The sequence below is a fragment of the Penicillium angulare genome (assembly GCF_028827245.1).
Source record: "Penicillium angulare strain IBT 27051 chromosome Unknown utg000005l_segment0_segment0, whole genome shotgun sequence".
In the NCBI taxonomy this organism is placed as follows: Eukaryota; Fungi; Ascomycota; class Eurotiomycetes; order Eurotiales; family Aspergillaceae; genus Penicillium; species Penicillium angulare.
Window position 1 is genome coordinate 4,490,799 of NW_026623164.1, and position 15,574 is coordinate 4,506,372.

The 15,574-nt window shown below is 46.9% G+C and overlaps 3 protein-coding genes across 3 annotated transcripts; all 3 read left to right on the forward strand.

The window, feature by feature from the left end:
• Positions 1 to 5,883: 5,883 nt before the first annotated feature.
• N7478_009048 (glycosyltransferase family 2 protein) lies at positions 5,884 to 8,238 on the forward strand (the record flags this gene model as incomplete). The annotated part of the gene is made up of 4 exons (XM_056925262.1): positions 5,884 to 5,921; positions 6,030 to 6,899; positions 7,391 to 7,682; positions 8,125 to 8,238. 4 exons carry the CDS (start codon positions 5,884 to 5,886, stop codon positions 8,236 to 8,238), a joined length of 1,314 nt encoding a protein of 437 aa, XP_056777988.1.
• Positions 8,239 to 9,645: 1,407 nt separating this feature from the next.
• On the forward strand, positions 9,646 to 10,780 carry N7478_009049 (ATP synthase complex assembly protein ATP12; the record flags this gene model as incomplete). The annotated part of the gene is made up of 2 exons (XM_056925263.1): positions 9,646 to 9,913; positions 9,981 to 10,780. The coding sequence occupies 2 exons, from the start codon at positions 9,646 to 9,648 to the stop codon at positions 10,778 to 10,780; spliced, it is 1,068 nt and encodes a 355-aa protein (XP_056777989.1).
• A 690-nt stretch (positions 10,781 to 11,470) lies between these two features.
• On the forward strand, positions 11,471 to 15,371 carry N7478_009050 (OSBP family protein; the record flags this gene model as incomplete). The annotated part of the gene is made up of 3 exons (XM_056925264.1): positions 11,471 to 12,725; positions 12,801 to 14,530; positions 14,601 to 15,371. The coding sequence occupies 3 exons, from the start codon at positions 11,471 to 11,473 to the stop codon at positions 15,369 to 15,371; spliced, it is 3,756 nt and encodes a 1,251-aa protein (XP_056777990.1).
• Positions 15,372 to 15,574: the final 203 nt, after the last annotated feature.

The window sequence follows — 15,574 nt, forward strand, 5'->3', positions numbered from 1 at the left end:
AGCAGGCCGAGTTTCCTAACTTTCGTGACTTTAGAGACTTTCGAGACTTTCGAGCCTCCAGAGAATGGGGATCTGACACGGGACATTGCGATGGGGCCCCCTGCAGCTCTTGGTGGATGCGTGGTGCGTGAGTCGGCCGTTGCCACCAGATCGCGCTACTCTGCATCTCACCTATTTCGATCCCGCATACGGAGTAATCCGTATCGGATTAGAAATAGCGAAAAGAGTAACTATCCGTACTTAATTAATATTAATAATAGAAAAAAAGAAATTTTATTTTAACAAAGAAGTAAATTAATTATGATTGCTGACCATGTCGGCCATAGTCTGGGGAGAGGGGCTAAACGCCTACATTTGTGGAGCAATAAGGGAGGGGTGTGTGTATGGGGTGGAAACTTGAACAGAGAAAACTTGGCAAAGGAATCTAGCTTTGACGGACTCAGGCTCTGTTACAGAGTATACTACATACACTGGCAATCTATGGTGAAGTGTGAGCGTCAACCAACTACCAGTACGGAGCTATGTAAGAACTAGAGACCAACATAAAACAAACCCACAACCTCCTAGGTACATACAACGGAAGAAGAAACCACTCAAAAGCCGTACTTTTGGCGCCTGGATTCAACTTGAGCCTTCGATCCACCATGGATCAACTCATTGTCGTCTTCATTCAGGTAGCGTGCTGTTGTTTTCATCCTTTCAGCGCTTGTAACAATACTCAGCCCCACTTCGTGATCTAGGCGCACCAGTTCAGACGGGTGCACAGCTGTCTGTTCTTATTTCCCCCCTCCGAACAGGAAGTGCGAAAGAGAGACGGGACCTCGAAAGAACACAGACACACGGACATAAATCTAAGGACCTGATTCGTCGAAACTTTCAGACGGTGGCTAATCGGCTTGTCAGCGCCAAAATAGGCCAAAATGGGCCAAAAATACGGGCGGCCAAAGATAAAAAGCACAAAAGTGGAAAAGGCAAAAAGCAGAAAGGCTGGTTGTGATGGGTGGGAACTTCAGGTTGAACTTACGTTGTCGATCGACCAGGAGCTGCATGTCATTTTCTGGCCCCCGGTTCAAACTCGGGCTGTCAATTACATTTACTATCCTATTGTGGTGAGTTCCTACTCTCGAGGGGTTTGATCTCATTCATGTTCATGTTTAAATTAATAATGTTAAATATTACATCAATGCTTACTTTGCCTTTCTTTGCTTTATTTTATTCCGTGCGATGCTATTGAATCCTGCCTGCAGATAAACCCTAAAACTGAATCATTGTCTTCCCACATATAGTTATAGTTTTATGATAATTGCATTAAAACACAAACTTGAAAAGATAAATTTGCACATACTCCATTCCATGCCCCTCTGCCCCTCCAACGGGAGAAAATGAAATGGAAACGAGAATGACTGACATACGGAATACCCATAACACACTCAAACGAATCCGGTCGCTCCCGGGATTTGATGTGGGTTCGAGGGGCGCTACGGATACATTGTGGAGTCGGGGCAAGGACTCGTGGAGAGCAAGAGGGAGAAAAAGTCCGTGCAGCCAAGATACGCGTCTGTTTCATTCCAGACAGACATGGGAGATCTCCACGGGCGAATCGGTCCTTTTCAAAACAGCCCTCCATACTCCGATAGAAGAGCTAGGTTCGGCCGAAGAGTCAAATAGTCCTCAAGGCTGGGTGACATGACAGCCCTACTAGCGTAGACAAAGAAAAAAAAAGAAATTAATAGAAAAGAAGGAATTAATTGGAAAAGAAATATACTGTGCTGTGGCTTTCCGTTCAATTCTATAATTTTATTATTTTATTTCTCCGGTAGAAACTTGAAATGCCAAACGAAAGAGGGGATGATTGCCACTGAGAATGCAACGGCCTGTGCTGATGTGATGGTCTTAGCGAACCCCATCTGAAGTACCAAAAGTACCAAATTGCGTGGACTAAACATAGGGAAAGAGAAAGAGAGAGGTCGGAGTCGAGTTCCAGACGACCTTGGCGTGATGATTATTACTAAATTATTCCAAGGTAAAAGATTTTAAATTGTAATATTATGAATTGTAGTATAAAGTTACCGTTATCATAGGTAGAGGAGGGGGAGGAGCTATGCACAGTATACGGCCGATCATGGACCATGGACCTCGAGCGCATGGGGCGGAGATCCAAGTTGAGTTCCAAATTGAGCCGGCTGCATGATGCATAGGCCAAGTCCGTTAAGGCGGACTCCGGGTGTCAGCACGAGCTGGGTTGCTCCATTAGACGCCAATTCGCGCCTGTGAGTAAGGTCATGGGGGGAACTGGGAAGGAAAGGCGTTGTTCGCTCCAATCATGACCCCGGTCGGAGGGGGTACCAAAGGAGATGGGTGGGGGGAACTTCAAGTTTGTAAGTAGTCCCTGGTTCATAATAGACGGTTTTAAATACTATACCTTGGTAATAGTAGTAGGTCTTGCCCAGAGTGGTAGTTTGTACATAATTAGCGTGTGGTGTGTACGGACCTCGGGAGTATACATCCACATTGATAATCCCGCATGATGATAAAGTACTAATGTTTCTTCCTTACAATCATCGGCGAAGTAAAAGGTATAACCGATTGGTATATTCGGGATGGGTAAGTTACCAGGGGCTCCAGTAAATATGTACAACTCTGGAGTAACTTGAAACTATATCCATCGGGGACCCATCTTAGGTACCTACATTATGTACAGTATGCAGTGACCGACTGACGAAATACTAGTCCTACTAGTAGCTGAAGGAGAGTTTGAGTCTGACATGATAGTGACACGGGCCGAGAATGTACATTTGTACTGCATCGTCAATAAGAGTCAAAAAGTCAAGAGAGAGAGGGAGAAAAAGCGAACGAGGGCGCCACCTAGCCGGGGCGCCTAAACTCTTTATGGACGGACCTGCTTCGGTCGCAACCGCACAGCCATTCAAGTTGCCTTCTTCTTCTCACGATACCCATTCATTCTCTGCTCCGAGATGGTTCGAATCTGCACTGCCTTATAGAGGTGTATTTACTCGTATCTTCTGAGTCTGTCTCTGTCTCTCTTTCCCTCTCAGCGGCTTTATTCGTAATCCACTTGCCGCTTGTCTCTGCTCCGCCCCACAGAGTGGTTCCATCTCTGTGACTCTGATCACAAAAACGGGACGCGAGGGAATTTTCTTTTCTTTTCTTTTCTTGTGTCTACATATTCTGTTCTCGATTTTCTTTTTTGGGAGAATTTTATGTACGATAGTTGGAGAATTTTCCATGTAGCCGCTCGGAGAACAAGCTAGTATACAGAACAGCGTGTACAACAGATCGCCACCAATGTTTTCCCTCGTAGATGCTCCGAAGCGAGCTCCGGTTGGCTCAGTGATAGTTTTTTTCTTTTCCTTTTGCCCCAGTTGCTGTATGAAAGTGGATTTGCCCGGGTACACGTCTTGGCCGATTCGATGCACGTTAAAATTAAGAAGTCTATCTTGTGCCACAAGGCGTGCGAATCATGGCTGATCATTGTCGCAGTTCTGAAGCGGGAAATCAACCGCAAAGGTACGATACAGTCGGGGATCCACGTCGGCGCTAGGGAATTTTCTGTTTCTGTTTCTGTTTCTTGGCCTTTTTATTTCCTACTTGATTTCACTTGATTTCATTTTCTGTAATTGTTTTCTCGGATTAGGATGTAATTGATTTGAATTAAATTATTATTTGACGATCTAGGTTGCGATTCTTCCACTAATCGGAGGTCGATTGGAATTGCAACTTGAAGGTAGAATAGACGAGGCTCGGCATTAAAGACTGATAATAACAATAATTAGAAATATGTCAACATCGTTTTGTAGGCGTCATCGGTGCCAGAGCTCAAGATTCAATCGTGCTGATCCATGCAGCACACAGAGGAACGAGAAAGAGTAAAAAAGGTTTCCGGTGATGGGCTGGGCACCAATGAAGATCCACACCCTAAACAAGAGGGGAACGAAAAGAGGGGGAGAGAATCTCGCGTGCATAACGGATACATTCTCCTTGTTCGGCCCCCATTGTTGGTTGGCTAGTCGCGAAACATGATACCGGCTTGTCTGGTTAGCTTTTCTAAACCCCCCTTGTTGGAGATCTGATTCTTAGCTATTTGGGGGGGGGGCAGGGGGGGAAAGGTTTATATGACTCGCTTTTGATTCTATTTGGAGAGATTCATGAGTCTGTAGAACTAACTAACATTCCTAGTTTAAACTCTGGTAACTATTTTATTTTACCATGTGCAAGTCCTATCTTTCTATAAATAATTGGAAATACAGAACAGTTATTCAAAGGTTGCTTTGTCTCTGGTGGATGCATGTCACAGGCGAGACTAGTTTACAGTAGTTCGATCGCGCAGTTGGTACCTGCGACAAGTGAGAACCAACCAGAAACGAAGGATGAGGAATTCCTCAAAGTCAAGTGCTCATGGTTGCCTTATCCAGTTTTCGTCACCTCGTAGATCAAGCACTACAGTAGCCCAAAAATAAAACTAAAAAATTGAAAATACCATTGACAGGATGAGAATGTCTATTGTTCGTGCTCCCAAGCAGCTGATTACGATCTGATGCTTTCGCCCCATTACGTTCCATGGATCGCGTCGCCCTAAGTTGATCCCTTGACTAGCCGAGCCTTGTGTCTTATGTTGACTGGAGGCTCCAAGAAGCTATCTGGATCTACCTATACCTATTAGGTAGTATGTATGGTATCTATGGGGAGTAGCTGGTGACCATGGGACCCAAGACGCTTATCTGAAACATCTCCAAGTATAAACTATGTACTCTCTACCTTCCAATAACCAGATCCACCTATATATATGTACCTGATCTAATGTATAATGCAAGCTTGAACTGTACTAGCTCGCGCCTTATAACTATAGCAGTTGGTTGAGAAGCAGAAAACCTGAATTCCCGAATTTCTACCATAACTTTCGAAGCTAAATTACTAGTAAATTAGCCCTGGTCTAATCCCCCATCAGCTTGAATTAGATTTCACAGGTACGGCGTAATACCCATGTACACTTACCCGGGAACTCCACTCCATGTCACCGTGCTGCATGGGCCGCCGCCAATCCCTCTCCACCCTCGAATGCCTCCATCTAGATCCAGGGTCTCTGACGCACGAGGCAAAACTACACCTGCAGCACACTCAAAACGACAACGGGGACTGGGGCGTTTTTTTATTTTCGTTTTTTCTCTTTTCTTTTCCCATTTTTTAATCATTTTTTATATTCCATTTTTTATATTTTTTATATTTTTTAATTTTCCATAATTATATTTTTATTTTTTATTTTTTATCTTTTATTATGATTATGAATTTATGATTTCTGGGTTTCCAATAGTTCTAGTATCAGGATTGTGGAAGGCATGTGCCTATAATTTAAACCTCCTTCGAACTCCAGTGGCTGGGTTTCTTTTCCTTTCTCTTTTTCTTTTCCTCTTTCCCTTATTCCTTTTGCTCTCCTCTTTCCTTTTTCTCTTTTCTCTTTTTCTTATTTCGACATTGCCCTCGGGCTGGTCAAGGAAGCTGTCTCTTCCCCGACATTCGTTCTGTGCTTCTTCACCTACCAGCCCATCTGGTCCTCTATATTCATCCCCGCCAGATAATTGGGTTTATGCAGGTAAGACCCTTTGTACAACCTCCCAATGCTTTAGAGCTAACAGGGGAAATTGAGGGTCCAGTTGAATTGGAAACTCGGGGACTACCAGCGCAAATCGGTCGCCCAGATAAACCAAAAGGCATAAACTTCGAAAAGGGGAATCAGAGAAGAGCAAGACGAACGGCTTCTATAAACCAGGAGGAGAAGAATTATAATAAGGAAAAAAATTGGAACAAAAGGGGGAGTCCCAAAAAAAAGAACGAAAGAGAGGAAATCATACTCCTCTTTGGAACATTATGGCATTTCCCTTCCTACGGGCATTTGTTGCGCTATTGTGAGTGTGGAGAGAGACAGAAGAGCAATTCGCCCTTCCCCACCTAAGGAAATCTTGGAAGAGATATCCCCTCCCCTAAATTAGTGGTGGCTGACTTTAGAGAATTAGTGTGTATCGCTACTTTCGCCTCGTGGTCAACCTGATTTCCTTCTGGTCATTTAAGCCGATCCCACCTCCAGAAAACCCGAAATTGACTTCCCAAGATGTCTCGGTGATCATCCCCACTTTAGAAGGCTGTGGCGATGAGTTGGTCGAAACAATCCGTTCGATTTTGGAAAATCAGCCCTTTGAGATTCTCCTGGTGACAATCGAAGCCAATAGGAAGAAGGCCGAGAGAATGCTGAGCGTGATGCCAGCCTCCAAGTCCCGAATTCGCCTCTTTACCGTCACCCATCCCAATAAGCGCCGTCAGATGACCAGGGCGATCCCGGAGGTACGTACGGCAATTACTCTGCTTGCCGACGACGACGTTAGCTGGCCTTCTACCGTGCTTCCCTGGATTCTAGCTCCATTTGAAAAGGATGATCGATACGGAGGAGTGGTGACCTGTCAACGATTGCGTCGAGCTATTGCTCCAACCCTCTCACAGCGCGTCTGGGGGTTCCTGGGAGCTTTGTATCTAGAGCGACGCAATTTCGATTGCGGGGCTACGACCAATCTGGATGGAGGATTACCATGCATGTCCGGGCGGACAGTAGCATATCGAACAAAGATTCTCCAGGACGAGGGTTTTACTTATGCCTTTACTAATGAGGAATGGTGGTGCGGGAAATACCAGCTCAATGCTGACGACGATAACTTCATCACCCGCTGGATGGTCTCGCACGGCTGGGAGACTTATATGCAGTATCACCCCGAAGCAGAGGTGCTCACAACACTCGAAGATAACCCCCGATTCCTGAAGCAATGCGCACGTTGGTCTCGAAGCAATTGGCGGAGCAATCTCACCAGTATGTTCCACGAGAAGCACGTCTGGTAGTAAGTGATACCCTCCCTCTTCCCTTTCCCCCTCTTTTTTTCTTAATTATCTTGTTTTATCGCCCTGTTTGCCTCATTACCTTTTGTTATCCAATGATGGAGTTTTTATTTTCTGGGGGGTCTCTTGTTGGGTTCATTTTTGGGGGGGTCTTTTTTTCGGCTTTGGGGTCCCACGACGCGTCCGTCGTGCATGACGCCTCGCCTGCAGCTGCATCGCACAGGTGCCTGTTGTTTGGACCCATTCAAGGGCCCCGAATGGACTGTGGGTAACCACGGCGCATGTCCGGGATCCAATTTTTTTTTAAAAAAAAAGAGGGAAAAAAGAGAGAAAAGGTCAAGCACTGGCCTTATCGGTATAGCCGGCTCACTTATACCCTTGTATACTTTATAGCCTTTTTTATGTTTTGCTTTTGCCTTTCTGGCTTAAGGATTGGAGAAAAAAACTCGCTTTTGATGTTCAGCCGCAGCTAACTCTTGTTATCAACGTGCAGCCGTCAGCCATGGAGCGCCTATGCTGTCCACTTGACCACATTATCGCCTCCGGCCCTTTTAGGTGACCTACTACTGCTTTGGTTGTGTCACCGAGCGACCCTCCCACAGGGAGACCTTCTTCACGATCGTGCAATGAAGGCGCTTATCCTATGGGTCTTCACTAGCAAATTCATCAAATTGGTTGGCCATTATATTCGGTACCCAGTTGATGTGATGTTATTGCCTGTGTCGGTGCTATTCGGGTATTTCCACGGTGCGATCAAGATGTACGCGGTGATGACCCTCAATGTGGTATGTATTGTTATTTCGATTTTTACATCTTTACCCTTACTATTTCCCTCTGTATTTTTTTTCTGTCAAATTTTCTTGTTGGTGGCGGAGTATGGCACAATTGGCAAAGATGGTTCTAGCCGGTTTAACAGTCGCTCTTACCCCCGAGCCCCTCTTCCCGGTCTTGGTCCTTCCTATGACACGCCAGCATCACAAACGCTTTGATCACGACTCCTCTCTCTTGCAGCTGGAGTTTCCCACTATTTTCCCGTGCGAGCCACTTTTTTGATTTCTGTCTTGTCGTTCTCGTTTCATTTCTTACGAGACCTGTTTACTGGGCCCGGCGGTCTTTTCCCCCGATTTTTGATTTTTTGTCTTCCTGTCGGGGTTGCCTTTTCCGATGCACATACATTTCCCGGGTTCGGGGTTCGGGGATCTCTTTGCTAACTTTGCCTTTCTCTAGACAACATGGGGTAGTCGTGACGGTGCTGATGATTACGATGCTGAGCGTATGAAGAAACGTACCGATGCCGATCGCAGAAAGCAGCCCTACTACCCAAGCTACCTTACTAAATAAGGAGCTCACTCCATCAACCGGAAAATTGATTCTATCCCAACCCAGCTGAAGTTGTTGTGTAAACACTCAGTATGAGATATACGACTACAGATCACAGGTCCAAATTTCAATGTCTACGAGATATTAGAATGCGTGATGTGTGATCATAGCTCACCCTTTATGATGAAATGCCGTGACGTCTATTTTCGACCATGTTCGAAGCCATTTTTTCGTTTATCTGCTGGAATTTTCGTTTCCTTTTTGATGATTATTTACTCTGGGCTCGAGTTCATTTTCAGTACCGATTTTAGATGCTTTCAACTTTCCAGCGCTTTGGTTGCCCTTTTATTTTTGACCGATGATTTCTATGACTTGATATTCCATTCAAGTTTTTCTACCACCATGCATTCATGCTCGAAAGAGAGGGAAAATCCAGGAACCCCCATCCTAGGATCCCTTTCTTGAAATTCGTGCGACTCGACAGAACCTGATATGCGATGCCATCACAGCAAACATCTCTTCTTTTTCGGCTTTTCTCTTTCCGCCCATCTCATTCTTCTCTGCACATGATTGGTTTTTCTTTTCAAAAGCAAAAAGGGCGGTTCACGTCGAGCTTTGAAGTCTTTGATATTTAATTTTCTTCTTGTAAATTACAAAAGCATGGGCGGATCTTGTCGTTTTGCACTTGTTCCTTTGCGCTTTGCATCTCGATGTGCTGTTCAGCTGGTTTCTGATTCTTCTGGATTCCTTTTTTGGTGATAGTTTCAACATCTCGTTTTCTTTTTTTCTTTTCTTTTCTTTCATCCATTGCTTTCTCTCTGGGATCTAGATTCACGGGCGGATATCTGTTTATCGTCTTCATTTTCTTGTTCGTTTGGTCTTTTTTTAGTCCAACTGCTCATGCTGTTGATAATCCTAATCAACTGAATTACGCGCAATATTACTTCCTACTTCCATAGTACCATGTGGCCGCATGTGCCTCTTAACACTGGTGTCATCGTACATGTACATTCATCATAGCGTCCACTCTGATGCAATATTGCAGTAGGTTTGCCCCGCTTGTCGTCGGGGCTAGAAAGCCGCGGAATCCGAATATCGAAAGATGATCGTAAGACATATGATGGGGCCGAATCGAACGTTAAAGATTGAAAGTTTATTAATCAATAATTTATTTTTCTGTAAGACACCTGACAAGTACTTTTGGAAGTGTACGTGGACAAGCACTATAGTGAATATATATACCGGAACTACATTATATAGAGTTCAAATTTGGGTTGACCAGTTGACGTAGACAGGAGATAGATATGTGTAAGCAAGGAACACGGGAGATTACATTCGGGCCGAGATTCGAAAAAGTTCCAGATCTCAACTTCTCCGAACTTGAGCTCAACCATAACCATCTCTTCACATATCACAAGAGAAGAGACAATGGCAAGTTTCACTCGTGCTGCATTCCCGCAGCTCTCATCTCTCGTACGACACAATGCCGCTCGCCGATTCCACTCCTCCCCTTTGAACGCCGCAGTCGCACACCCCATTACCGCCCATGGTCCCCCACCCAAAGCTCCAGAGCCAGCAGCCGGTTCAAAAAGCGAACAGAAATCAGAGGCATCGGCAACAAATGCTTCAACAAAGTATAAAACGATTGAGTTGAAATCGCGGTTCTGGAATGATGTCCATGTACACGGGAAATCAGGTATGTGAGGTTGGGATTGTCACTGTTTACGAGAATAATGAGCTAATACGAATACTAATTGTCACAGGAGAATATCAAGTTCTACTCGACAAGCGTCCCGTCAGAACACCCAATAAAGATATCCTCACAATCCCCGCTACAAAGCCTCACCTTGCACATGCCGTTGCGCTAGAATGGGACGTGATGACATCCGCCCAACAAGCTCTGAAAAGTCATCTTATCCCCCTTACATCGCTTTCTGCGCGCGCCGCAGATATCGCCCGTGAAGATGAAGCAGGCGACAAGACAACCCGAGAGGCAATCATCAAGACCGCAATGCGATACCTCGATACCGATACATTGTTATGCTGGGAACCAGAGCGGAGAACCACTTCGATTCTAGACCGGACACCAGTAGAGGCGGAGGAGAACGTCGAGAGTCTGCGTGAGATTCAGATTCGTGTTGCGCAAGGTATCATGGGGTTCTTGTCTACTAAGGTCTGGCCTGGATTGGAGATTAAGCCCATCCTTGACTCCGATAGCATTCTCCCCGTGTCACAGCCACCCGCTACCAAGGATAGTATTCAAACTTGGGTGTCGGAGCTCTCGGCTTATGATCTAACTGGGTTGGAGAGAGGTATTTTGGCCTCTAAGAGTTTACTGGTTGCTACACGACTGCTGGTTGAGTGGAGTGAGAACTTCCGTCATCTTCAACGATCTGAAGGACAGAAGTGGGGATTGGATGAGGCGGCCGAGGCTGCTAATTTGGAGGTTAAGTGGCAGACAGATATGTGGGGTGAGGTTGAGGATACCCATGATGTTCAGATTGAGGATTTGAAGCGACAACTTGGTAGTGTTGTTATTCTTGTTAGCGGCGAGACTCGATAGATCAGGATCGCGATCGAGCTACATACGTCGGTGTGGAGACAGTTTTGTACAATATGTGTTTATATATGCTCTATGTTCCATTATATGTCAATCTATTTGAATAGAACTTAAATTTCGAACAGATTGAATAAGTGAAAATAGAAACAGCATTTAAAATCCAGCCCCAATTGATCATCCAATTAGTCGCGATACTGTCCTTTCCATGCTTTGTTCCCGGGTGATATCTACGGGGGCGCCAAGACTCAGGGATCGTCCCCTTTCCCCCAAAGCAAATTCGCCTCTTTCCAATAACCTCCCTCTCCTCTCCCAAGTTTCCCGAGTCTTGGAGTCTTTGCTCCAAACGATCAAGGGAACACAGATAACCGAGTGTTGGAGTTTCGCCAACCATGTCCGAGAACCCTGCAGGGTAAGTGCTCATTAGGTCCCCCCCCAAGTCCTATCTAGTCCCCCCAAATTGCCCCCCCAAACACCGCTTGGACCCATGGTTCCAAGGTTGTCACGGCGGTTTACCCACGACCAAGTTCGCGAGTCTTCCATGACGTTCATCGTTCTTAAGGTAAAGAAAGAGGAAGAGAAAAAGTGAAGAAGCAATAAACACAGAGAGTGTAAAACAGGCAACTGCGATCACAAACATTCGGGGAAAGAGCGATCTATATGCACACCACCTGACTTTCATGTGACTGACTCGCCATGCCCTTGTCTCACAGACACAAGCGCTCGCGTAGCTCCTTAGCACTCTCTCTTCTGCATCGCGACAAATCCCGCGGCGAAGAGAAGAGCGGAGACGACAACACCGACACCAACTCGGTCGCATCAGCCTCGACGAATGGCTCCTCTCGATTGACGCATGCCCGCAGTCTAAGTCGTCACAATTCCCGCAAACCGCCCAACGACACGAGTCCATCCCCCGCGAACCCCTCAATCCCCGAGATAGGCCCCGTGGACCCAGACCCAAACACACCGATCGTGGACGATATGGATTCCGCGCCGCAGGTGGTAGAAACAGGCAGCATGTCCCTGGACCAGTCGGTGCGAACATTCCGACTGTTTGAGATCCTGCGCAGCGGAGACACCACTGCCATCGGCAAGGTGATTCAGGAATCCAAGGATCCCCAAGTGGCAAACAACTTGTACGGAACGACCATATTGCATCTGGCTCTGCAGTGCGCTGAACCCCAGATCGTGGAGTATGTTTTATCCGAGGGTAATGGGTTGGATATCAACGCTCGCGATCGTGAAGGAAATACTCCGCTGCACTTGGCGGCTCAACTGGGTCGTGTCTCACTTGTGCGCGACCTCTTGAATAAACCCGAGATCAATGATGCGATTTTCAACTACCGAGGCCAGACACCCCTTGACGTTGCGCGCAGCCCGGAGATCTTCCAGCAACTGCAACTGGCTCGTTCCCTGTTCATCGATACCAAGACCCAGGAAATCCAGAGCATGATCAGCAACAAGGACTATGAGGATTTAGAGAAATTGCTAGAAGAGCCCCGCGCGGAGGGCATTTTAGATGTCAACAGCTTGGAGTTGGTCACTGAGAGAGCTACCGTTCAATCGGGCGGTACTTTGTTACACGAGGGGGCTCGGAATAAGGACGCACAGCTCATTCAGATCCTTCTAACTCATGGAGCTGATCCGTTCCGTCGCGATAAGAAGGGAAAGCTTCCTCAGGATGTCACCAAGGACGACAAGACGCGGGCACTTCTGAAGAAGTCGCCCGCTGCTGTTATTGCGCAGCGTGGTATCCAAGAGAAAGCTATTCTTGGAAACAATAGTGCCCAAGGCTTGTCTGGTCGCGCCTCTATCGGGGAAGCACCTTTGGCCGGTAAAGATGCGCGTGAAATGAGGGGTTATCTTAAGAAGTGGACTAACTACACGAGTGGCTACAAGCTGCGGTGGTTCGTACTTGAAGATGGTGTCTTGAGCTACTACAAGCATCAAGGTAGGTTACATACTCTATGTTGAATTTGAGGTTCTCGTCTCATCGCCTTGATTCATTTTTAACAATTTATCGCAGACGATGCCGGTGCCGCTTGCCGTGGTGCCATAAACATGAGAATTGCTAGACTCAACATGGATGCGCAGGATAAAACTCGGTTCGAAATTCACGGCAAATCGTCTGTCAAGTATCATTTGAAGGCAAACCATGTTGTGGAGGCGAAGCGCTGGTTCTGGTCTCTGAACAACGCCATCCAATGGGCCAAGGACGAAGCCAAGGAAGAAGAACGACAGCGATCCAAGGACGCGGAAGCCCTCCGTCAGGCTAAGATAGATCAGAACACCGGAGAAACACCCTCCGAGTCTGGTCTAAGCCGAAGAACGAGTGGCAGGGGACCTCCAGCGTCGTCTCTCGGAGTGCCCAACAGTGGCCTCAACAGAATGAGCACAGCCACATCGCGAACAACCCTTGAAACCTCCCTCGCCGAGGAAGAGGGCTCGGTCTATGGCTCAGTTGACCAAGATAACGCGCCTAACGAAGTGAATCGCGTGATCAGTCACATGTCCACTGTCCCTGATGGAGAGGGTTATGACGAAGACTACAATGACTATGATTCAAGCCACGAGATGCCCTCTAATGATAAAGATGCACTTAACATTACTGCACAGTCTGCGAAATTGCAGTTAGATCTCCTTTCTCATGTCGCCGCTTCGCTTCAAGCGGAACGATCCAAGAACCCAGAAATGTCTATTGCCGACCCTACTGTTGACAAGGCTCTCTCCGCCTATGAAGGGGCTGTTAGCAGTCTCAAGGGGCTCATCCAGAATCTTCTCAAGATTTCACGGGACCGGGACTCTTATTGGCAATATCGTCTAAATCGCGAGGAATACCTCCGCCATATGTGGGAGGAAAGTATGGCTCGCGTCGCCCAAGAGCATGAAGAACTTCAATCTAAGATGGGCGAATCCGAGGAGAAGCGCAAGCGAACTAAGAAGGCCCTGAAGGAGGCGTTGGAGACTGCAACAGCCGCCAGCCGATCTACCAGCGGCCCGTCCTCAAGGATTCCCACCGAAAATACTAGTGATGTGGAAAAAAGCCAGTCAGACATCCGCGAAGCTGAACCGGTATCCGAGGAGAGCCAACCGACTCAGCTTACAGGAGAAGATGCCGTTACCCGCCGACCCTCTGCACTTTCTCGTATTAGCAGTTTGTACGACTCTGAATCGGACGGTGATGAATTCTTCGATGCCATTGATGCTGGCGAGATCGAAGTAGAGGAATTCAGTCAAGCCAATGAGAATAAGGAGCCCGAGGAACCTGAGGATGAAAGTGCTCAAGCTAAAGCTAGAAATGAGAAATCTGTCGTGATCAAGCCCTCTTTCAAGGGCTACGAAGATCCCGTGAGGCAGAGACTCAAGATGGATAATGATAACAGGCCAAAAATTGGTCTTTGGGGTATTTTGAAATCTATGATTGGCAAGGACATGACGAAGATGACTTTACCTGTGTCTTTCAACGAGCCCACTTCATTACTTCAACGAGTTGCAGAGGATCTGGAGTACACTGACCTTCTTGATGTCGCTGCGGATCGCTCTGACTCAATGGAACGTTTGTTGTATGTCGCATCCTATGCTGCCAGTGAATATGCCTCCACCATTGGACGTGTGGCCAAGCCATTCAACCCTCTTCTGGGTGAAACCTTTGAGTATGTTCGACCCGACAAGGGTTATCGGTTCTTTGTCGAGCAAGTCAGCCACCACCCTCCAATTGGTGCGGCGTGGGCCGAATCTCCCAAGTGGGACTACTGGGTATGTTTTCGAGGCCATTTAAATACTTCGAATCAAATTGCGGTCCGAACTAACCAAATATTTTCAATAGGGCGAGTCCTCACTCAAGTCTAAATTCTACGGAAAGTCGTTCGATATCAACCTTCTGGGTACTTGGTTCCTCAAGCTACGCCCGTGCACAGGTGGCGAAGAGCTGTATACCTGGAAGAAGGTTACATCATCAGTGATTGGCATCATCACAGGTAACCCAACAGTAGACAACTACGGTTTAATGGAGATCAAGAACCACACAACCGGCGAAGTCTGCTATCTAGACTTCAAGCCTCGCGGATGGAAAGCATCCTCCGCCTACCAAGTCACCGGTAAAGTGGTTGACAGCGAAGGATCCCCGAAATGGAGCATCGGCGGACGATGGAACGATAAGATCTACGCTCGACACACACCAGGCTTCGAAGCCCCTGTCTCCGGCCAAGACCCCGAATCAGCTAAGACACTACTGGTCTGGCAAGCTCACGAGCGTCCAAAGGGCCTCCCATTCAACCTCACTCCATTCGTCATCACTCTCAACGCTATCCCAGATAACCTGCGCGCTTGGCTTCCTCCAACCGATACCCGACTCCGTCCCGACCAACGTGCCATGGAAGACGGCGAATATGACTTCGCCGCAGACGAGAAGCACCGCGTGGAAGAGAAGCAGCGTGCTAAGCGCCGCGAAAGAGAAACTAACGGTGACGTTTACTCTCCCCAATGGTTTGGTCGAGCTAAATGCCCCATTACTGGGGAAGAGTACTGGGAGCATAATGGTAAATACTGGGCTAGCCGAGATGCACAAGACTGGAGCCTCTCTGAAGATATTTTCTAAGTGGAAAAGAGACTTGGAATTCGGCTTTAGATACCATCAATTGATGCATGTTACATAGGTGGAGGGGGCTTTGTCTTGTCTTGTCTTGTATTTCTGTTCTTGTTTTATTTCCGAATTGTAACTTTCGTGTGTATGCCCTTCCGTGCATTGTCCATGAAAACACGATTAAACGGACTCCATTCAATGTCAATTGTGCATTATCT